The sequence below is a fragment of the Emydura macquarii genome, unplaced genomic scaffold, assembly GCF_026122565.2.
Source record: "Emydura macquarii macquarii isolate MOO-44397 ecotype Brisbane River unplaced genomic scaffold, CSIRO-AGI_Emac_v2 contig_1390, whole genome shotgun sequence".
Taxonomy (NCBI): Eukaryota; Metazoa; Chordata; order Testudines; family Chelidae; genus Emydura; species Emydura macquarii.
Window position 1 is genome coordinate 15,580,997 of NW_027131527.1, and position 25,430 is coordinate 15,606,426.

Consider the following 25,430-nt stretch of genomic DNA (forward strand, 5'->3'; position numbering starts at 1 on the left):
AGATTTTGCTCTCACATCTATAAATCAGATCATGATGTTGCTGTGCATTAAAAACTAAGCATTATAGCCTTGAGGGCAATAGGGAGCTCCTTTTCATTAGAAGAACTATCCCATAGACTACTTAGGTCATCTCTAATCTTCTGTAAACAGTAATTTTGTACATTGATTGACACGTTTTGTGGAAGGTCTGTCAGCCAGATTATCCTTTCGAGCAAGGCTTTATTTTGTTATGGATTTACTACACACTTTGATTTGGCAGGCATTTTCAGTCTGTATTTATAGTAGATGAAGAGTGTTATTCACGTTTCCTTCATTTTGTTTTCTCATTGTTTTTCTTTACACTCTCGTACTTGTTAATGAGTGAGGTTCTACTTTATCTTGTTTAGTGGTGTCCTAATTTTAAGTGATACTCTTTTGGGATAGTTTTACTGAGATCTGTTGGGGAAAAATAATATCTGATCTGAGATTTCCTGTCTCAGCTAATATTGCACTGGTGTAGAATGTAAAAGATGGGAATTAAGATAAATGTTTGTTCTGGCGCTCCAATAAAGCCACACTGTGTAAATATTTAGACAGTGGGATTTTATTGTATATGTGTGCTTAATTGAATGGCGCAGCGGATGTAGATGTTAAGCCAAAAAATGAAAAGTTTAGTTGAATTTATTTACAAGTTCAGAAGTGAATGCACAAAGTATCCTCCCACCATTCCCAGGACAGCTGCATGGACAGCGGCAGCCATAGTTAGAACAAAGCCCGGCTGCATTCCTGGCACTGTGCCTCAGAATTCTGAGCCAACGTGCTGGGGTTCATTTGAAGAGGGTTGAGTCTCTTACCCACATGAAACACCAGAAGCTTAAGTAATTAGTCCATGAAGATGTAGATCTGGCCTGGCAGCAGGTAAAGGTGAATTTTGATACAATTGGGAAGCTGGCAAGAGCTGTTTCCGGGATGCACCATCTGGGATGGCGGCCCAAACTATTTCTTGGCTGCAGGCATCAGTGTTCCACCAAGAAGTCGAGAGAGAGAGCTTGAGGACGAGCTTTAAGCCTGAGACCTTTTGTGTGGGGAGCATGTGCAGGGCTCACTGCAGAAGGCAATGGAGATAGAGTCTGCTTTGTTCTCTTGGGCTTGTGTATCTCTTCATGTCCCTCTGTTAAGGGAGAGCAAGGAAAGGCTGTGCTTCGTAATGTGGATTTCATGTTGCCATCTCCCCAGAGCTGTCTGCCTAAGCAGCATCAAAAGCCAAAGAATCCAGAGCTTTTCACCAGCAAGCACCAAAAACTGAAGGACTTTTGAAGGCTTCCAAGTTGCTAAAGTGTCTTAATTGAACTTTTTCATACCTTTAACATGTTTGTGCTTCATTAAAGTTTAACCTAAATGCTGAAATTCCTAGATTTATAACACTTGTTTTGAAGATAATTCCAACATCACTAATGCTTTTTACCCTAAATTACTGAGATGAGATCTCAACCTTAACTCCATCTTAAGGTACTGTTTTTTGTTGTCTAGGAATTATTGTATATGCAGGTAGTACTTATGTAAGATTGTATACGAGAATGTGGGCTGAGAATAAAATGTCTAGTCAGAAACAATTGGATTCCAGTCCCAGAAGGATGGAGATTATAGCTCTACTGGAATGTGGCTGATTTTAACTTTTATTTTTCTCTTTATATAACCTCTCCGGATCTGTAAAACACTATTTTATGTGCTTTATAATTCACTGACAATGTAAATGTAATGCTTATTTTTACATTATTTTATGATTGTGAGTGCTAGTGTTTAATACTCTGTCATTAATTGATGTCATCTTGTTCATATGGAAAAATTCATTCTACTTCTTAGCTACAATTATCTTCACAACTATAGTTCATCTAGACACGGTGCTGTCTTATTTAGTGCCTAATCATTGTGGTATCTGGATTTTGTATATCTTGTACAAAAGCTGCAGGGTGAAATAGAATTTCCGGTGTTCCATACTTATGGAGAGTTTTCTCCTTGGAGTACAAATTTCTTCTATAATATGCTCAGCTGATAATAGATGCACAAGATTTTCCCCCATACCTAGATCTCCTCGGTTGATTAACTTTTTCCTGTGTTCCTGTTTTATTTTCTATAAAGATCTGATTTTAATTGAATACTTTTTTATGCAGTCATCTGTTACTCAATATGCCAGCTGTCATGTGCAAGGGACGCTGCCCTCTGATGGAGAAGATGATAAGCTAAGGGCATTATAATAAAGAAAGTAGGTATTTCCTTGTTCTTTAATCTCTCTTCTTCACAGTTTATTATTAGAGATGATGATCTCTAATAATAAAGATCCTTGAATAATTTAATAGACTGCAGAGAATTGGTTTCAAGGATCAGCCAAGTTGCCAACAGTGTTAAATATTTTTCTGGCTTTCATGTGCCCGAAAGGGTAGTATGTACAAAGATCCAGAGAAATTGAATTTGTGTGGTTGTGAACCATTCAAGTTCTATGCCATACAGAATAGGTTCTGCAGAGAACCATAGGGTGGAGGATTGGGAGGTAGGGTATCCATGGGGGATCTTTCTTTTACAGAGGGGTCTGCACAGAAACAGAGCTGGAGAGGCACTTCCTTAGAACAGGGATTCCCTAACTGTGGGCTGTGGCCAAAAGGTGGGCTGCGACACAATTCTGGGTGGTCCATCAGCACAACTGCATTTTGTGGTCAAACTCTTAGTAGATCTTTAACTCCACGTGACTCATATAATCTAAGTAAAAGCTATACAGATATAGTGTTTTTGGACTGTATGTGTTGGACAGAATGTAAAGAAACTTCATTTATTTTAAAAAAAACCCCAAGCTGCAATATGTTAAATTTAATTCTTGCAAGTACAGTTCACTGCAAGGTAACCTAGCAACATACACACAATCTGCCAAAAATGGCAAACAGTATTTCAATCTGACATAGATCGATTTATTTTTCGAAAACGAGAAGGGTGCACTGGGGGGAAAGATAATGGAAGTCCTGGACCATCTACAGCTAAACGAAATGAGCCAGTCAAAAAAAATAAAGAAAGTGGTAAGAAAATATGACGACACATACTTGAAATTTGGATTTTCCTTTACCAGATCGGATGAGTACCCATTGCCTCAGTGTGTTATAAAGTAACTGTTACTTTATATTTTTGTTTACAATATGTGATTCTTTTATAATTAGTCGAGAGTAGGATTGGGTTTTTACTTACACAGTACAGAATTTTAGATTTTACACTTTAAAAAAAATGGAAAACACAATGTAGTGTTCAAAGTTGGATGACTATTTTGTTTTAAAATCAACAAATAACAATGTGATTTTAAACAATTTTGTTAATGTTGTGTTGCTTATTATTCAGTTTTATATAGTGTACATTTATACATTGTGTTTTCCGTTTGAACACCACATTTTGCTCTTAATGTTTTTTAAAAAGCATAGTTTTACTAAAACTGTTTGGTTTCAAATATCTTGAAGCATTTCTTTGAGTGCTAGGGATTTCTATCATTACAATTATTTACATGAAAATGAAAAGAAAACATGTACATTGTTTATTTACAATGTTATAGTTTGTATGTAATAATAAAAAATAATTTTCCTCAAGAAGCGCTAATAGTGGGCCGCAGTGCCTATTGCAGTTGCCTCAGGGAAAAAAGATTGGGAGCCCTTGCCTTATAGCATGTTATACAGCAGAGGTTCCCAAAGTGTGGTCTGCAGATCACTCTGATGGCCTGTGAGAGAACAGACTGCCCTCATGGTGCTGGGTCTCTTCATTTCCAGCTGAGAGAACAGATGGGTGGACAAATAAAATACAGAGTAAAAGTAGAAATTGTGATGAACCTTTGTTCAAAAAGCACTAACCACTTACAATAGCACTAGGGCAGCTAAAAATACATATAATATGTACCTATTATTATTCTTCCCATATAAGCCATTGCTCTATTTCTGGGGTGGCCAAACTGTGGCCTGAGAGCTGCATGCGGCTCTTTTGCAGTTAAAGTTCAGCTCATGGAACCCCTTTTGTCCCTGTCCCCCCCCCAATCTCCACCTGCCAGACTGGGGTGGGGAGCTCAGAGCTTCTGCCAAACAGGAGGGTGGTGGGTCTAGAGCAGGAGTGTCAAACTCGCTGATGGTGATGGGCCAAATTCTCATAAAATGCACTTCACAGGGGCCATGCAATACCCTCCGCCGAAACATTCGGGCCATCTTCCCCTTTTTGGCGGTGGGATTTCATGGGAGACCGTGTTGCCGGACTGAGTGCATTGCCGCTTTAAGGGATTTCTCTGCGTCCGGCATCGCCGCTTTAAGACATTTCACGGACTCTTAAACTGGCAGTGCCGTACTCAGAGAAATCACTTTAAGTGCCAATGCCCTCAATTTGGGCAGCAGCACGTCTCAAAAAACTGGCTGGACGCGGGCCGGATCAAAAATGTTCACGGGCTGGTTGCGGCCCGCAGGCCGTATGTTTGACACCCCTGGTCTAGAGGATTCTGCCCAGCAGGGAGGGAGGTCTTGGGGGGTCAGTAAGTTTGGCCACCTCTGCTCTGTTTGATACAGGGTTGTTATGAATTGGTGGATGGGTAGAGAGACAATGAGACAATGTCTCTGTTACAGTAAGGTTTGTCCTAAAACCTGGAAGTTGTGAAAAGAAGCAAATGCTCTGTAAATAAAACCTATTGTTCTGCAGGAATATTTCTGGTGTTGTTTTCAGTGTACTTAACACAGGTGCATTTTATTTCAATGAATAGACATTCCACTAAATGTGCACACGTGTTAATGTCTGAGGTATGTGAAGAAGAGATTTGGAATGTGCATTCATTTCAGTGAACCAGACAGACAGATTCATAACAGTCTCATGTTAAACATTGATAAAATTGTGCGTAGTTCAGTGTGGGATTTTTTTTTTTTTTAAGGAAAGGATATTGATTGTAAAACAAGCAATATTAAAGCAATGAGAATTTAACACACAAGTCGAGAAATGTAAAATTATGGTGTAGAAAACAAAACTTGGCACCCATCTGTGTGGTTATAAGAAATAGGTTTTAACAGCATATACAACAATATAAAATACTACATAAATTCAGGAAGCATGGAGGTGTAACAAAGCAGGCCACTTACCTTTTGCAAAAACATACTGCCACTGTCAAAAACATACTGTCTCTTTTAGGCAGCTTTTTTGTCCCAGACTTAAATAAAACAAACAAAACCAGTTCTTAAGCTCACCCTGGACTATAACTCATAAGGGATTTTCCCCTTTACCTCTCAGGATCTCACTGACTCCCCTCCCAGGGGACTCTGGCAGTCGTACTTCCTAGCTCTGACTTACTGGGTCTCCATCACTCTATGCCCAGGTGCCTTCTTCTAATGCTCAGGTGGGGTTAGCTGACCTGTCCCAGGTACACTGGCCTTGCTCCTTCTTAATAAGCGAGTGTCATCCTGTGATGTGGGATTTAGGATCCATAACTTTGAATTTCTTGACTTCTGTGGGATTAAATATTAAATTAAATTAAAACTCTCTCAGGAGGTGATTGTAGACCTCATTGCACCTAATACACTGTAGTAGGATCTGGGAGGAGATAGAGGGGGGTAGTAATGGAGCCGTTGAAAAATCCTGCGCCTACTTTTCATACTCTTTTGGCACTGTAAATGTGGTGAAAACCGACCCAGGTCACATTCTCCTACATACTCATGAGTCTAAATTTCTGAGACTAAAACTCAGAGACATTTACTAGAAGTTAAATCCAAGATGATTGATTATGGCAAGTGACAAGCCAAGACTGATTTTTCTGCCAAACTGTTTAGTTAGTTACCTCATCCTCCCACTTTCCCTCTATTTTTCTGTGTTGCTCACCTGTCATTTCCTATCTGACATCTAGACTGTAAATCACAGATTTTAAGGTCTGATCATTTGTCAAGTCAGGTCACTGGCAGAATGGAGGCCACAGAATTTGATACTGTAATTCCAAAAAGTCAGTTCAATAATTTGTGATTGAACTAAAGGATATCTTTTAGAAAGACATACCTTTTTGATTAAAGATTCCGAGTGTTGGATAATCCACTATCTTGCCTGTTAAAAGTTCCAATGATTAATTATCCTAGCTGTTTAAAATACGTACTTCTAGTTTTTCTAGGTCAGGGACTGTCATTATTGTCTGTACAACAGTGCTTTGATCATTGATTGGGATTCCTGTGTGCTACCATAATATAAATAATAATGCATGAGGAAGAGAGATTGCCTACCACTGTCTCTCATTTATTGAAAGATTAGGGTGCAGCACAAATGTCCTAACTGGTCTTGAAAGCTTAGCTACTCTGTGAAGTAATGTTTTGGACTGCAGATTGTCTGTATTTCAGAAAATGTTTTCAGATATTTAATAATTTGATTGGAGAGCTTTTCATATGGATCCTCGGTTATATTTTGCTTTTTCACTGAACTAATTAAAACCAGTTCTGAGTCTCTAACTTGTTACTGAAGTGTTCTCTTTGTTACTTATTCCAGTGATGAGTTAAAACTGTATATTCAAACTGTGTGTCTTCACTTAATTGTATGCTTACTCCGAGCTGTTCTCCTAAACCAGTGTGCACATAAACCAGAACTGTTGTTTATAAGCCAGAGAACAAACTGTACAGTTTGTGTCTTTCTCAGTCAGCAGCAGGGAGATTTGTATCTCCAGCATGTCAGTGCAACAAAGAGAACATATGTCAACATTTCTATGTGAACTTACAATCCTTGTCAATAACAATATAATAGCAGCCATTAGAGGATAAAAAAAAGTTCCTAGAGTTTTTCAAATCCTTAATTTTTTCCCCCAAAATAAAAAGTGCTTGTCAAAACTTAGTGGGCCAGATTTTCTGCTGGTATCATGGAACTATATTGATTTACATCAAATGAAGATATGTCTCAACATTTGCATCCTATAATACAGCAAGTTTGCTTGCTGTGTTTCATGTTGTCACACTTCTTTTTGCCTGGCTCTTCCAATCTTGTGAGCAGACAGGGTATTGATATTTAAGATTCTTGCTGTAAGAGCAGAGATACCTTTAAGTAAACAGAACGCTGTATGTATAAATATAATTAAATATATTTATATTTGATAAATTATATATTTATATATGTACAAATAAATGAGACAGAAGGAATAAATAAAAGCACTTCAGACTAATAAAAGTGATTCTTTAAATGTTTTCTGTTTCAGTAATAATTTACACATTTATAAAACTGATTTTGGCAGATGTTCAAGAGGTCTGAAAAATATTTAATCAAGCTATTTATTTATGAAACCAGAATTGTTCCTTATTGATAAATATTTAAATAAAAATATCAGGGGAAGGTCAACCATTGATTATCATTTGAACAGTTTGTGTATTTCACTGTTTTGTCCTGAAAGTCAATATTGGATTACTGTGAGTAATATAGTGTAATATTTGCCTGACTTCTCTAAATACAACTTAATATCTGAATTTGGGGTTGCAAATTTTCAACCCCATCATTTTATCAATGTGTTAAACATTTAAAAAGGAGAATATTGGATCAGCTTGTTCTTTTGAATTTGAGGTTTACATGAAATTAAGTATGTAAAGTGAACTAAAACTACTTAAAACGAGAACTCTTACACACACTGATCTGTTTGAACTAAACAGAAATATGAAAACACATTGATACACCTGTAAGCAAGAACAAAGTTTTGGTTAAGTTCCGATGAGGATGGTTTTCTTTGGAAGTTAATAATTTATTTGTATTTCTTTGCCTGCTGCTTGTGTAGAGTCCACATTACCAGTATCTGTTTAAAAAAAGACTGGTGTTCTTGCCCACAGTTCTGCAGCTGGGTCTGCCCATGCAGAAACCTATTGACTTGCGGCTCCTTATTGGTGCACAAATCTGCTTACAAAGAACCAGATGCAAGGGCTTTGTTTGGGGTCTTAATGGGATCAGATACTTGCAGCGATTCTTGATCATGTGCATAGTGCAAACATGGCAGTTAATTTTGAAGGAAGGAATTTTCTCTTAGGTGATTTTGGTCGGGACCTTGAGATTTTACCTTCCCCTGGGATGTTAAGGCAGGCATACTCCTCACAGTCAGTGAACTACAGTTGCAAAGGGAAGGGTAGATAGCGATCTTTCCTGTCTTCTTGCATTATTAGGAAGGTTACATGTTTGGCTAGTCACATGCCTAGCTAATCTTTTTGACAGAAATGAGCTAGTGCTGTCAGTTGCAACAGCTGGGTTGAAACAGTTTAGTTCAGAGGCCAAATACATTTGGAGAAGAGAGTCTTGCTATTGGTAACTGCATCTGAGTGGGAAGAAAACATGGTCAAGCAGGAAGCCAGGTTGTTTTAATTAATTGTATTGGGTTCGAAGAAGGAGTTGGTTAGAGAGAGGAATGCAGCCGTAACTACGCAACTATTACCTTTGTTTGGCACTAGGTAATCATCGAGTAGGGTTGGGAAGGGGGTATAATGGAGCATTCCTATCAGATCCTGGGTTTCAACTCCATTGTTGTTGTATTTGAGTTGAGTCAAGCTTTTCTAGAATGCGCCAATAGATCATTTATATTGAATCCAGGATATTTTTTAATAGAATGAGTGCCATCTTTATGTTTAACTCTGCTTAGATTGAAAACTAAATTCCTAATTATATATTTATTTCGGTTAGACGTTCTTTTAATGTAGTTTTTTTTATATTGTAGGAATTGTAGCTAAATCCATTTGTAACCTGTGTAGCCTCACAGTATTTATATTAGTACACAGGAAGATTGAGAAATGTATTAGAAATTGTAGCATTCTGCTATATTAAGATGCTAAAATATGCATTCAAAGGACCTGATGATTCTCTTCTTCTTTTTTGAACTGTAAGAATACTGTGTAAATCAATACTGTCTAAATAGTTACCAGGTAACTGTGTCTGGCTAGTGCTGGACAGTAGCTGTGTGGTGACTCCCTTGTCTGATAGAACACTTGCAAATTGTTGCATCGAAAAGAGGTTATGGGCAAAGTGGAATAAAAAGTTTTCACCCAACTCCAGTGAGTGAGATTTTTTTGGTAATGATCTTGCAGTACGTATACATAGACTATCTACATAACTGTTACCCAAAGCATTCCTGTGTTCACATCCTACAAGCTACTGTAATAATCTTTGTACAAAATATGTATTGTGAGGTATCAGTTGAAAACTACTAACTTGCTGATCAGTAATATTATGGTGAAATGTATGTAGCAACATTATATGTAAAGTTATGAATTTCCCCTGCATGATGTTATTTGCACATGTTCAAAACCAGACTGTCCTGCCTAGGCAAAAGTTGTCAAACAGGTCTATCCTAAACAAAGGAAAATGTGTTTACCCCCAGTTTACATATAAGTAGTAAATAGGATCATCAAGACAACAGGGGGAGGAGGTGGTAGGGAACAGAACAATTTGCATTTCAGCAAACACAGCTGCAGGGAGGAAGGTGGAGCATGGCACCTCCTTCACCAACAGACTCCATGTTGCCTTCCTCACTGCTTGAATAAACTTTGCTTTGAGGGGTAACCTTCAGAAGAATCCATTTCAAAGGTTTTCTGGATTATAAAAGAAAGGGGTAGAAAACCCCAAGTTATCTCTTTTACCTAAGAAGACAAAGGCACCAGCACATTTGGGCCTCTGGAAAAGATCTTGACTGAGGAGAGGGTCAGTCACCATCTTGCTGGAGGACTGTGGGTGAGAAAGGCCAGCTTGAATGAAGTCTTGAACCGAAACTTGATAAATTCAATTTTAGACTTTTAGATGTGTATTTTCACTTTTGTTTGCTGGCAACCATTTCTGACTTTATTCCTCATACGTGAACTCACATAAAACCCTATCTTCTTTCATGAATGAACTTTTTTGCTATTAATCTAAACCAACAGTAGTGTGTTAGTACTAAAGTGAATGTCCATTCCAGTTACTGTGGCAAATTGGTGTATGTTGTTGCTGGACATATCAGAGCACACAGGTCTGGGGAAGCTCTGGACTGGGCTGTGTTGGGGTCATCTTGCTGCTTATAACCAAGGCTGGTGGAATCGAATATATGCTCAGTGTGGTGCTGACAGGTTGCTGGACCCAGAGCTGCTGGACCAGGTCTGCAGCTATACACAGATACTCCGGGTGTGACCCCCATGCTGGTAGGCTGGTTGTGAGCAGCCCAGATTGGGAGCTACAGCAACAAAATATTGTGAGGCACTAGGGTTACAGAGCAGGTGGTGACACAACTCATCCCTGGTCTGAATTGCACCCCAGAACATGACAATAATTTAGTGCTTTTTCTTCCAAAGAACACATCTTACCGTTGTGAAGCAGCAGCAGCTCTCCTTAATTTTTCAGCTCTCCATTTTGACGTCTTATCAATGAAATAGTAAAATAAACAAAATGATTAACAAGTACACAACCTCCTGGAATGAATAATTTGTGAGTAGAAACTGAATAATTTGGAGAATGTCATTGGATATATATGTGTATTGGAGGCAATGCATAGGATCCATTGGGAGGTAATGTCCTATTTCATGGGCCATGTTGTGGATGGGTGCACAGTTAATGTGCTGTATAATACATAACTTTTAAAAACCAAAATTGATAAAAGACCCTCATTTGGAAGGGGCACTGTGTAAAGAAGAAGAGACATTGGATGCACAAAGAAAAATACAATGGGTCTCATTCAAGCAAAATGCTGAGGTCATTGGGCATTTTGTTGGAGTAAGGCCTGAAGAACAAGGCATAATAGCTTTAAAACAATATTTCTTCAAAACATTTTAATGCTTTGTCATTAGAGGTCATTGCACTTAGACTAATTAAGGAGATAGAGTTTAATGCATTGATCTTTAGTCAAGTCAGGTGTTTGTGATACAGAACAGGTGTGGTATGCTATTATGTGCTGAAGGTATGGGTTCTACTCTCCCCAGGTACCAGAACCGAGGCTTTTTTTATGGAGGCAGTGTTTATTTTTTGTGCTTCTTCACAAGCTACTGCCAGGGAACTTTGGCAGAGGTTTCAGAAGCTGTTTTGGAGTGGAGAAGACAGAGGCAGCATCTAGCTGTTAGAAGTAATGCAATAGCAGCAACTGAATAGAACAATGTGGATGTGGAGGTGTGGACTAAGCTGATGCGGTTTCTAATGCTAGATGACCCCTATGCAGATTGCCACTTCTCGGCCAACAACAAAAGCACACATTAGGGGAACCACATTGTGATGGAAACATAGGATGACCTGCAGTGGGCCCAGCACTTTCACATGAAGACATATTCATGGAGCTGTGTGAGGACCTTGCCTTGGCACTTGCACAGCCAAGCAGCCAGATGAGAGAGTTGGTGAAGGTTCAAAAGCGTGTTGCTATCACCCTAGGAAGACTGGCAACCCCAGACTGCTATATAGATCTGTTGGTGATCAGTTTTGGGTTGGGAAATCTACAGTTGGTGCAGTGGTCATGGAGGATTGCAAGGCAACTAATGCTATGCTGGCCTTGTCAAAATTAGAACTATTAAAATGATAAAATTATTATAAAAAACTATAAAATTAGAACAATGCCCCTGCCTTTTCAAAATTAGAACTATTCCTGAAATAAAGGTGGGATTTGAATTGATGGGCTGCCCAAACTGGGTAGGTGCAATTGAATGGGAGAGATGTACCATTTCAAGCAAACAAGTATGTTAACAGGAAAGGAGTACTACTACATCATTCTGCAGGCCCTTGTGGACCACATGGCATGTTTATGGACACCTACACTGGATGCACTGACAGTGTGTGCATGATGCCAGGGTGTTCCGTAAGTCTGGCCTGTTTCAACATGGCTAAGATGACATGTCATCTTCCTAACAACACAGTCATCAAGGGGTGTCTGTGCCAGCTGTGATTTTAGGCAACCCGACATCTCCTTTACTGCCCTGGTATTGAAGCCTTATCCTGATGTGTGCCAGCAGGACAAGAGGCACTTAGCAACATGCTGAACAAGTGCAGAATAGTGGTTCAGTGTGTCTTTGGCTGACTAGACGCAAGAATGCTCTAGAACATTCCCACGCTAGCATCAACTTCCTGGACACCTCCGTCAGCTTTAGCAGTGGAACCCTACCGATAAGTAGAGACAAGAAACCCACAGATCTTGTAACCATGCCAAATACAACAAGAAATCTGCTATCTACAGCCAGGCACTCAGATACCACAGTATAAGCTCAGAGGAGAAAGTCCAGGATATACATCTTAACACACGTAAAATCGCCTTCACCAAACAAGGACACTCCACCAGAGAAGTAGGTTGTGTCATGGAATGGGCTGCTCAGATACCCTGAGAGAACCTGCTTCAATATGGGGGAGAGGGAAAGCTTCCAACCACAGACCCCTAGTTGTCACTTGCCATGCCACGCTGGAACCCATGCAGAATATCATTGAACAGTTACAACTCGTACTCAGAGGGAACCACATCCCGAAATAAATCTTTCCTAAACCCCCTCTTATGGCCTTCAAATAGCCCCCCATCTTCTCCAAGCTCGTCATCCAAAGCAAGCTCCACACAGACCAGGGCACACCAATTCAAAGTGGCATGAGATCCTGCTATGTCTCCACTGCTACGAAGATCAGTACCCACAACACACCTTTCAAGATCCCTGGGCCCTGCACATACCTGTCACAACATGTGATGTACATCCTCTAGCGCACTAAATGTCCTAGCAACAACTATATGGGTGAAACGAGACAATCACTATATTCTCAAATGAACTTGCACAGAAAAATAAGACATACACACACCGTATCACATGTGGGTGAACACCTTTCACAAAGTGATGATTCCATATCTGACCTCTGTTCTTGTCCCCAAAGGAAACCTACACAACACCTTCAAAAGAAGATGAGACTGGGAGCTTAAATTCGTAACTTTGTTAGACATTAAAAATCATGGACTTAATATAGATATTGGGTTTGTGGCTTATTTCAGCAAACTATAGCTCACCAACCCCCGCCCTCTGTTTTCCCCTACCCACCATGACTGCTGAGGTGTTAACTGGCCACTTCAAATTTCAAGGGACCATTCAAGATGTGTTAACTACCTATGCCAAACAGTTTGATCCACTTTATATTTAGCTGTGACACTGAGGGTATGTCTATGCTGCAATAGTACACCCGCAGCTGGCTCATGTCAGCTGACTTGGGCTTGGGTTGCAGGGCTATACAATTTCAGCATGGATGTTCTGGCTCAGGCCCCATGTGCCTGTGTCAGCTGACGTAGGCCCACCATGGATGTTTTATTGCAGTGTAGATATACCGCAGAGTGCTTTTCCAGACCAAAAAAAAGCTTCCTGTAAGCTTTAACACTTGTGTTTCTCACCAACAGAAGCTGGTCCAATAAAAGATATTACTTCACCACCTTGTCTCTCTAAAGGCATGATGGTTCTGCTTACTGACTTGTTTGGACTGTAACATCTTTAATAGTGTATGTGTGATTGGAGCATGTTGTATACCTCACAATATACACAAGCATGAGGGAAAATGCTTTCGGATGGACAGGTTGCTGACAGTTGGGGTATCTTTAGAAACAACCAACAAATGAACCTCCTTATTGCCCCAGGATCTGCTATAACAAAAGCCATAAGGAATGCTATTTGTGATTGCATATTCAAGCTGCACGGGGAGTACACTAGGGTTTGAATAATGGGGTTGCATGGCACACATGGATTGTTGTATGGTACACTGAGGCTGTTGCCTTGCATTCAGACGTAATGTGTATGCATACATTAAAGAAATAAAGATTCCTTTCTCTTCACCGTCGCTGAAATTAATTGACACTAAAAAGTGGGCATCTGAGCCGCGCCAACTTGGTGGAAGTATATTCAAATATAAGATAAAAATTACATACTCATGTGGACTGTATAAATCAGTAGCGTTGTAGCTGGTTTTTTTCTGCTGCAGTGGAGCAGATGGAGAGTGACGTGTGTATATGTGTGTGTGTGTGTATGTGTAAGTAAAATATAAATGGACTAAAATCAGAATAGTAATATACCAGCTGCTGCAGTACTGGCAGGGTGTCTTAACATGTAAGTGTTTGGAATGGCAGTGAGTGCCTTTAACCACAGTTTTATGACAAGTTTAATTTTAGTTGGGATGTGGTTGCAAACGCTTAACTTTTATATTAATGCTTTTTCATTAAATAAGCTACTGCGTTCATCAGCTGTAAATGTTGGTTGGACTTTTGTCTCCGCTTGTCCACCATTTTGAACAGCGTGATTGGGAGTTGAGATTGTGGTGGGGGTGAGAGGGAATTGGAAGGTGAGCATCCTCCTCAGCTGACGCCAAAGCTAGAATTATAGACTAAGAAACCACCCCCTTACTTCATAGTATTCTTCATTATAACAAAGATAGCAGCCTCCATCTTACCCCTGAGATGTCAGGTCCTCCACGGCTCTAAGTTTGGGAAACCTCCACCACTTTGTGCTCTTCCTGGGATGCATAAAGGAATTTGTCCTGTGACGCAGAGCTGAGGTTGTCTCCCAGTCTGAGCTGGCCCTCAGCTTCTACCTCTCCCTCTCCCTGATGGGTGTCCAGGGTGACCTGGATGAGATCTTTACAGATATCCAGGCTTTGAACCCTTACCCATTCCAGCTCTGCAGATGAGTCTGTGGATAAATGGGCTTTTGTGCTCACATGGGTGCTTGGAATATGGTTCAGTTCTTGATAAAGTAGACGGGTGTAGGGATACCACTGGATTTCTTATTCTTATCCCTGGTCTTCCAATCACTCACCTTGAGTCAGCACGTTTTTCTTCTTGCTCTGCTGTCTGGCCTGTTTGATCCCATGTTCTTCTCACAGCTTCGTAGATAAGCTGTTCAATTTTCCTCTTTGCACTGGTCAAGTCAAGGGTTTTACTCACTTCAGCTCAAAGCTGCATCAAGATTCTGCAGGTGTGTTTCTGGGGCAAGATGCCAATGTGCAGGCTTGTAGGGGCCGTTGTACTGCTGTTTCAAACTCTGTGAATGGGGAAGCCTGGAGAAACAGCAAGCAGAGTGGGATCAAGGGTATTGAGCAGAGGGATATGAAGGAAGTGGACTGCCTCTGGTCAGGATTCAGAGCACATGCAGATAGCAAGGCAGTAAACAGGAATGGATGCCCAGTGGCGTTATGAGAAAGGATTGGAGGACCATTGTACCTCGATTTACTGTGGGTGCCCATGGCTGTACGTATTCATTGCATTAACCTTGTGGTACCTCGTCTGCCTTTCAGCCCTCAGAACATGGTGGCTGCCTTGCCGTGTGGCACTGATAGCAGTGTGTGGATGTGTGAATGTGCACAGCATTCAGGGAGAAAACGGGGGGTGAGCATGACGTTAGCATGCAGTGAAAACAAGGCCAATGTGTTGAGTAGGCACTTTTGGCTGCGTGTTTGTTGGGCTCTATGAGCACTGTTTGGAGAGACTGAAAGAGTGGTGTTTCTTGGGACAGGACATACAGTAGATGCCATGCATGAGGTTTCTGTCAGAGGCAACTGCCTATTTGCCTTGTTGTTAAACACCCCTACTTCTGAAAGCAGGGCTTTCTGTAAATTTTGTAAATAAACCAGTTGTACTTAGGCCTGGTTGACAAGCAAGTATTGTACCGGTATAACTGTCTATTATGGGTGCAATTTAAAAAAACCCTGAAATAGTTATATCATTACAACTTCGACTGTGGACACAGTTATACGGTACTGCTTATTCCCCCTCTTGTATGGGAATACCTATACCAGTATTAAACACCATTATGCTGGTATAGCTGCATCCATGCTAGAGGGCTTGTACTACTTTCGCTAAAGCATACAGCTTGGTAGTGCAGACAATATCTTAAAAAAAAATCTGACCAATGACACCAATTTCAGTTCCAAGTAGAAAATTCAACTGTCATGCTTTGAAAATCTGCTACCGCTTGGCAGAGAAAACCACAGTATTCCTTATCTTAGTAAGCTTGTTGAAATAGGTCATACTTAGAGAATTATGAAACTGTAAAATTAATCTTGATTTTTATAAACTTGTTGGGTTTTATTGGTTTACACCAGAGTATTTTACTGTGAGAATAATTTACAGCAAGTTGTTAAACCTGTAGTGGAATGTTAGTGTCTGGATTGCCAATTAAATCCACAGTAGCCAGCACTATAAAGTGTTTGCTTCCAAGATAGTAATAATTTGCTGATAATGATCTAGCTGAGGGTGTTTCAATTCTACAAAAGTCTGTGTTCTTAAAAAATATCATTGTATCAGATTGGTAATTGGCATAGTAGAGCACAAGAGGGCAGTGTTGACCTTTGAACAAATTTATCAAAGTTTTTTTTGCTATACAGGAATATCAACTGCTCTGGATGAATGCAGAATTCCCTTTGTTTTTTTGCAGGTTTACCACATCCATTCCGACAGTTATGAGACACAAAACCAGCACTATGGAAGAAGTTTAACAAAAGAAACAATAAAAGATGGTAAGTAAATTAAAGTGTGTGTGGACAGACGTGCGCACACACAGTATTGAGTGAATAGGCAATTTCAGATTCTAAATATTTTTCAGTGACGCTGCTCTTGTGGATTTCTGTGCATTGGATAACCTGCTGGATCTGTAATAAGCTCAGGTGGCATTTGAATTAGTCAATGACAGTCTAAGTAAACATGAGCTGTTGCATTTGGCCTAAATTCACCTGTAGATTACGGTAAATGTCCCAGAACATTTGTTTCTTGCGAATAAGGAGGTAATTGTGGTAGAGTACAAGTGAATTGTTCTGTGCAGATGTGACTTAGTAGAATAAATTCACAAGAGTGTTAAATACATAACATAAGATATAAAAAATTACCTTTGAAAGGTCATATAACAGAGCATGCATTATGTCCTTTTTATGATAAGGCTTCTGTAAATGTATGTTACTTAGTTCAATTTCCCTCAGTTTAAGCCCATCCCTACTTTACTGTACATGCTACTTAAAATGAACCTATATCAACTTCCTAAATAACTCTAAAAGAATGGATAGTGCAGTAGCCTTGGTATATTTCAAAACATTTATCTTTAAAACCAGCCTGTTCAAAGCTGGACGAGCTTGCTACACAGCAAAAGTTGCCACCCTATGGCTGTTTGGTAATCTTTGTGATGTTTATTTCAAACCAGTTCTTAATTGACACCTGTCTATTTAATAAAAATCCTTCCACATCCTTCCACATATTTTGTCACCTTTGTTGACAGTCTTAGTAAAGAAACCAAGGACTGCTTGAGCATGGAAACCAATCTGTCTTCTCTTCCTCGAAAAATTGGTCTCTCCACAAAAAGGGTGATGCACATTGGTAGTGTGACATGGGGGAAAATTTATTTAGCTGGTCTCCTTGCTATACTTGTTCTGTGAATAAATTTGTCAATTTCCAATACTTTTATACTTGTAACAAGTGCTAGATAAACTACCAAAATAAAAATCTCTGTATGGTAACTGTTGTTAATATGATTTTCAATATAGGTCTAATTTGTACAAATCTTGGTTTTGAACCACTGAAATTGGTGAGAACAGATTTGGGCTAAACACGTAACTGTAATAGAAGGAAAAAAAATCACTTTTAATGTTGTTTTTAAAAGTGAAAAATATACTGTAACTTATCCTGAAAGTTTGTTTCCTTTTTCAGGAGTTTCCAGGTTTTTCCATAATGGGTATTGCTTGAGAAAAGATGCTGTTGCTGCCAGTATTCAAAAGATTGAAAAAATCTTGCAGTGGTTTGAGAGCCAGGAGCAGCTTAACTTCTATGCAAGTTCACTACTGTTTGTTTATGAAGGTTCATGTCAGCTGACAGCCACAAGGTTGAGTGATGGCACTTTAGCAGAGAAGAGAGTGCCTAAAGGACTAATACCAGATGGAGATTTACTGGAGTATAATAATAATATTCATGTAATAAATTCTACAGAGAATGGAAAAATAGAGGCCTCTGTAGGTAAAAGCTTGCCTAAAATTTATGCATTTCACAAAAAGGCATATTCAAAGAGGCACCACAGTCAGATCTCACTAAAAGCTGAAAACCTGGAGCAAGACAATGTATGGAAAAGCAGCACTTGCATTTCCCAAGAACATCTAAATGGAAATGTTATTCCCCAACTGGAAAAGGTTTTCTGCCATATGCCCACAGAGATAAAGGAAAGTGCAGATGTAGAAGTCAGAATGATAGATTTTGCTCATGTGTTTCCTAGTAACACAAAGGACAAGGGCTACATTTATGGTCTGAAGAATTTAATTACTGTACTTCAAAATATTTTGGATAACTAAATTGTTTGTTATGGATTTTAGTGGGGGCCAATGATAATGAAAAGCAACAACATAAAGAATTTCTGCACTTGTAATGCTGTATAACTGGGTTTGTATTGTTGTTCTACTACATTTTATTTGTCTTTGTACTTTTGGTAGAAGGGTTTAACTTTTTATACTCTTACTCAGGAAAATTAATTGGTAGTTGATTAGTAAAGTATGAAAGGGTAAAATTCTTAGGAAGTTTAAGCAGTGGTGGTAGTGGATACATGAATTAATGTGATGAAACTTGCTTTGCCCAAATCAAAGGAAAAGTGCTATTTCATAATTAAGGGTGAGGTAGCTCCCCATAACTGCTTTAGGTTAGGTGCTGTCTGCCCAGCTACCCTTGACACTGAGCCATATCTAAATTAACAGGTTATTGGAAGATAGGCAGAAAACTAGAATGCGTAGACTGATGTCTTCAGCATAGCCCTTGCGTGATTACTACATTTTTAAAACTGGAGTAACCCTACTTTGAGAGAAATCCTATTTACATGCTGTATTCTGACTTAGCAACCAGCATATCAAGTGGTGCTTCTTAATGAAATGGCATGATACTGCTGCATTCTTAAAACTGATAGGAGCTTCCCCTTTCTCATGGGTAGCTCTTAATGTATGTTCATAATCGACAGACTACAGTGTAATTAACATGTAAGTGCTATTGAAATGCTGGACTAAAGAATCATAAACAAAAATGACTTTAATTGTATAATTGCCTGAGAAGTCTTTTTTTTAAAAGGAAAAATAAAAATCTTGAAATCCCATCAGGTTATCTTCTGAAACATGCTCGTAATTACACTTTATCCATGGAATATCTGATAAATGGAGGACTGAAGTACTTCCACCAGACACCTTTCTTCTAAAAATGACATCATAGCAAAAAAGCAAATCAAAACACACATGGCATTTTTTTAAAGGAATATTTATTGAATATTGTGACTGTGTTTTTTTGGGTTTTTTTGGTTTTGTAGAGTTCAACTGTAGGGTAGTGCCAAATAGAAACCATGATTGCGTCATGCAGAGAAACTAAACCCAAATTTAGCCCTCGTGTAATCTGTCAGTTTCATTCACTTCATTGGAGTTATACCTACTTACACCAGAGCTAAATTTGATCCTTACTTATTACTGACACATAAGCAAGCTATGTAATTTGAAAGCAAATCTGAATTTTGTGTACAGCCAAAATAAAGATTCACATGTGTTAGTTTTGTGATGGAATGTCGCAAGTATATTTTGCATGCCCCTTTAGGTACTGTTTATGCTCCTAATTTGCATATACAGTCAGCAGCATGAGATAATATGAGGAAGAGGTGCTTAGAATGTTGTGGTCCATGCTGTGAAAGGTGCTTTATGCTGAAGTTATAACCCCAAAATAAAATGGCTAGAAAGAACTCTGCTCTTGGAATTACATGTTTATTAAATCTGAATTCGGATTTAATGTGGCCTTGCTTCTCAGTATAGTGTTCTGCACTTTACACTCATTTATACAAATCCCTTTGCAAATTTTGTTAGAAACAGGTTTTATATATTGGAAAGAGATAATTGCCTTTTCAATCTAACTAGTTTTTATATAAGGCTGGCTCAGCATTTAGATGCTGAGATGCTTATTTAATTAGAAACAAAACAAAAGTATAACCCAATAGGCTGTAAACTAAATTGTTTCTTTGAGTTAATATTTGATAATACGTTAGTTTTAAAACAAGCAATTTGCAAGGCCAGGTATATTCAAAGCATGGAAAATAAATGCTCAAAAGTAGGAACATAGTCATTTTAATGGAAATTTTATGCAAAGTCTAGTGAAGGCTAAAGGAAAATATCAGATATTTTATGTTTTGGTGACATTTCCTTTGCAAGCTTAAATTTAGACTCTAATGCTCACCAGAGATTAGGCGTTCTGATTTAAGCCATATTCCTGGGAAAATTACATTTCGTTTGCAGTTGTGCTCTTGTTTCTGTGTGTTACTATTTGTTCTATCTCACAGATAGTTAACACTATTCTAGCCTGTTAATGGCAATTTTTCCAATTATATTGAAAATGCTTCATAGAAAAAGCAGTATAAAACCCATTCTATAGCTGCATTTGAATTCTCACCTGTAATTCATCTCTGCTGCATATTACTCCATTTGTGCCAGGGAAATCAGACTTTTGATTCCAAGGAGCCTGTTATTGGAAAATGATCTGTCTTCTCCCAGTCAGAAATGCGTGTGCACTCCTGTCTGTACTGTAATATATATGTCTTAGGTGTCTGAATGCCCTTTTAGAGTTGGTTTGCTGTGCTGATTATGGCAGTGTTTGTAATGAACTTGGAATATTGTTAAATTGTCAGATTATTTTGAATAAAATAATCTAAATAATTTTATCATTTTTTACCAGAAATTACAGATATATTTTCTATTAATTAATACTGCAACAAAGAAGATATAACTAACATTTTTACTCTGAAATTAGGTATAGCTGAAAGCTTGTTGTGGAATTGCTTCAACATAGTATCTACTGTGAGTTTAAGCCTGCAAAAGTACTACATTCAGACTATTTTTGCACATTTTAGGTTAATATATTAGTGTCTGGTACAGTTCAATCAACATTTTCAGTTTTACTTGGAAACATAGTTAGGTCACTGAAACCAGTACCTTGAGTAATTGGTTAAACCGATTACAAAGATCAATAGTAAACAAAAGGAAGACACAGTGACCAGTATGCATGTGTTTTAGCATTGATTCTTGTGGGCCTAATTTTTCTCAAAATCAATGTTCCCTCTTTATGATTCCCATATTATACATGTATGAAACATACAATATAGAGAACGGTTTTTCAGTGGTCTTCACTTAAATATTAGTGAAACTTATGGGTATTTCTGCTAAATATAAACAAATTAACACTGACTGGAGTGATACCTGATCACTATTGTCTATTGATTAAATCTGTCTAAATGAGTGTTTTGATTTAAGCAATAAGCATGGAAGACATTTGTTCGAACAAAATAATCAGTTGTCAAAAGGGAAAATTCATGAAAATGTTGCTTTAAATATATTCTTTGTGAATATAGTCTAAAGACTTTCTAGTTATTAATTGTGGTAATTGTGTACAGGTTTATCTAATAGGAATTTAAATTGTATACATTTTTATAACAAAGCATTTACATTCTTGATATTTTTCGATATTGGTGGAATTTGCTGCATAGATTCAAATGAAGTTGGAAATTATTATGCCATTATGAAATGTTGAATAATTTATTCAGCTAGTTTTACAAGTTAAAACTATAAAATCTTCTGTATGAACAGTGTTTAACATGTTATATTCTCAAACTTTTAATTTTTTTCTTAGTGTGCATTTGGACTGTATTTTTGCTTCTACATAACACTACAATTCCATGTGGGGTTTATAGACTGTCAAGTAGGAAAGATTATTTGATTTGGATTAACAAAGTCATCAAATTATTGATATAAGTCAGTACACTTGTTTCCAAAGTAATGTCAGTATATGTTATATGCCTAGGATGCTAGTCATGTATTTCTTGTGTACAAAGAACTATTGACTTCAGTGGGAGTTCTGAATAAGAATGTATTCAAGAGCAGGCCATTCCTCCATGTCAACATAAAAGAATGAACTACATAAGGATGTGAGCATTTGTTACTTGCAACCTAAAAGCTTTGAAACTATTGGAACTATTTCATTTTCTGTTTTTAACTGGAAGTAATGCGAAGCCTAGGAAGAGGAAGAAAGGGTAGAACCACTAACATTTTTAGTAGGGGCTGACAGTTTTAACTAGGTTTGTTAGGGGCTTTTTAAAGACTTGGACCAGTTTAATAGCTTTCTATATAAACACGTCCACATCTGCTATTTAAAAATATTATTTGCTTATTTAATTGTTTACACTTTTTTGCAATAATCTTCCCTGCTGAGTGCCTTCAGCTCCTTTGATGACCTCACATATGTAGCATCTAAAGTACCATAATGGAACGCTTTAAAGAGGATTTTGATGTCATTAAAATTTTTTTAAAAGTCCTATATCCATGTAACTAATGTACACATACTGGAAAACAGTGCCCAAATACTTTAAATAATGTGGAAAATGCAATTGCACATTAACATTTGTCACCATCAAAAAAGTAATGGAATTATGATTTTGAAATATAATCTGGTTGGAAACCAGTTCTCTTAAGTTTTAATAAACTAGCTGTGGCTGTGTTTAAAAGAGAACCTTTCAAAGCATGGTGCATGAAAGCGAGTCTGTTGTTTTAAGGTATTCCATGTTGGGCTTGGGGCGACTAAAGTAGTGCAGCCAAAAGCAGTAAAGGATCGTAGTGTAGAATGAGTTGGACATCTGCTCAATCCTGCAATACAAGTAACTATTACAGATAACGTCCAAAGACTTTAAGCTTACATGTATCTCATCCCTATGGTACTTGCTCATGCTGTCCACTGAATTACAATATATTATAGTAAAAGGTAACTGTGAAGTTCATTCCATTCCATATCCACATGCTAAATACTGCACATTTGCCATTGTACATGAATTGTTAATTAAAATACCGGTGAAGATAATTTCCAAATTGCAAAGGTTTGTAATAAATGATACATTAAAAATAAATACATTCAATTATAGGAAAAGTGAATTTCAGGAAATATTTTGCCATCATTTTATAAAGATGGGCCTCACATATTTGAAGTTACTCTTTGTTGGAAATTATTTTAATTATATGAAATCCAACTGAAAGGAGATTATGCAGAAGAATGGTAACCAGGAACAAATGTATTTTAAAAACACCTTGTTTTAAATTGTATAAACATTGGGACTTGGGTATTAGTTTGTTCAATGAGATATTGATAAATCTACTATGAAGTAACATTTTTGAAATATGATGTATATTGTACCTGAATATAAGTGAAAGTAGAGTGAACAAAGGCACTTTATTACTCTGGGAACTGTACTGGAAGATATATGAAAGCATGTGAAATTGCACCTAAAGCTGTGTTATTAACTGGTGACTTTAAAAACTGCAATGCTAAATTTATTGTACTTGATGAATGAATGTACCTAGTCTGGTCTCATTGTCTTTGGTTCAAATGTCTAAATTATTCAAATGTCACTCTATCTCCTTTAATTTGTATATGTTTGACTGTGGTTCATACTTTGTTTTTTTGCCATTATTGGACTGCAGGGGGTATTGTGGATGTATTACATGTCCATTATTTTATAGAACAATATAATATGCTATATACCAACTTTTTGTAATTTAATTATGAGTGATATTTAGGTAATTCTAACAGCTGTATATTTCGCAAACTATTAAAAATTTTCTGCAAGTGATTTTTGTATGTGTAATTGCTTCCTTAATTAGTATGGACAACTGCCAACAAACAAAAATCCATGTGTCTACATTCTTTTTCCCGCTGTTCACTCTGTTTTATTTCCCAGCCCATTCTCAGTCTGTTCACCATTACATAACAGATAACACGAACAAGCAGGAAGTCAGATACTCCCTTGGATTTAGCACTGTTCGTGGTAAAGTGGGTTTCTCTCATATTGGGGCATCCACTGCTGGTAAAGCCTGCCTATCAGCACAAGGCAGTAAGCTCAGCTACAGTTCACTGTTTCCATCAATTAGTGTTGCACTCCATTACTGGTACTGTCCTTTGAGAGCCTCTTCCCTGTAGAAGAGCTTCTTTCTGCTTCCATGCTAAGACGCAGCTTTCTGTGGGACAAGACAGATTGCAGGAAAATGAAGGAACCCTCCAGAGTGGGGGAGAGCAGAAAGCAAGGCTTCCAATAAGTTCTTGACCTTTCAGACCTAAATCTATTGGTAAGGAAATTGATACTTCATTTGCAAATATTAGTCTTCTGTTTGAGAAGACTTGCCCTTTAAAATCTGTGTTCAGTATACCTCAAGAACACTGTGACCCATCCGTGCCTAGGGTAGCCACCTGAAAATGCCAGTCAGGGCAGGCTGCAAAAGGAGAGCAGATTCTCTCAACACTGGTGGGTGACACTGAAGTCAGACTTCCCAACCAGCCACAAACAATGGTTCTGATTCCTCACACTGGTTATCAAGAAGCTAAAATAAAAATATACACAGCCCCCTTTTACTGCATTTCAGTCTCTGGCTCCCAATCAGCCACTAGGTCCAGTAAAGAGATAAGTTATTTAAAACTCTATGCTCTTTACCAAAATGGTTCTCCTGACCCCAAAGGGTCAGCCACAGTACCAGATCAATATAAGTTTGGATCTTACCCAAAATACCACTCTGCCAGCCAATCCTTTAGTAACTAAAAGGTTTATTATAAAAAGAAAGAAACAAACCATAAGAGAAGTGTTAAATGATCAAAGCAATCAGATAGATACATACAAATGATTGGAAAGTCCATATACATCAGGTATGTGGAGTTTGCAGACTTGTATAGTCCCTCTGGTGCACATCCAATACCTGGATGGGTCTCAGTCCTTTGATTCACAGCTTCAGTTTGTAGATGAGGTGATCCAGAGATAGGTGAAGACTGACGACTGAAGACTAAATAGTCTATGTGCAGACTTTGTTCAAATTCTCCCATGAGAATTAGCAGGGTGATTCCAGGCTGCTGCTGGAATCTCAGTCTTACGATCCAAACTTTCCCTGGCAAGCATGGACAGATTTGAGATAAAAGAATCGGTCCGCTAGAGTCTTTTATAGATCTATGTAGGCTGACTGATACTTTCTTGACAGCAAGAATCTCCTTGAATTAATAGATGATTACTTGGGACTCTGAAGTACCATCTCCTATGTCCTGAGCACAGCGGTAACTAGTAACATTAGCACAAGGTAATTGGCCATTTACAACCATTCACAGGTATTCACTACTTAAACTTCAAAGAGAAATATAAACAATAGTATTGTTACATTCAAAATTCCATTTAAATGTTCATATGTTCTTTTCCAACTCTTAATCAATAGAACAGTGACAGACAGGAAAGCAGTTTATCTACATTGCTAACCTGTAACGAGATACGTAAATAACATCAAATAACTACAAACAATACACTTACTTATCAAAGCTCTAGCCTACTTATAAGGAATGACCCTCACTACCTTTGTATTTTTCTATAATATATCTTCAAAGGTCAGAGTTAGGCCCAGCAACTTGCAAAGTTGTTTGGCTGTTTTGGGCCTAGTGTCACAAACACTTATCT

The 25,430-nt window shown here is 38.1% G+C and overlaps 1 protein-coding gene across 1 annotated transcript in view; it reads left to right on the forward strand.

Moving 5' to 3' along the window:
• The window catches only part of IPMK (inositol polyphosphate multikinase), a 66,986-nt gene extending 43,410 nt beyond the window's left edge, over nt 1-23,576 (forward strand). Inside the window, exons 5-6 of the mRNA XM_067552759.1 lie at nt 16,353-16,434; nt 17,612-23,576. Coding sequence (XP_067408860.1) covers nt 16,353-16,434; nt 17,612-18,243 — 714 coding nt within the window. The 3' untranslated portion in view covers nt 18,244-23,576. The remainder of the gene's footprint in view (nt 1-16,352; nt 16,435-17,611) is intronic.
• Nucleotides 23,577-25,430: the final 1,854 nt, after the last annotated feature.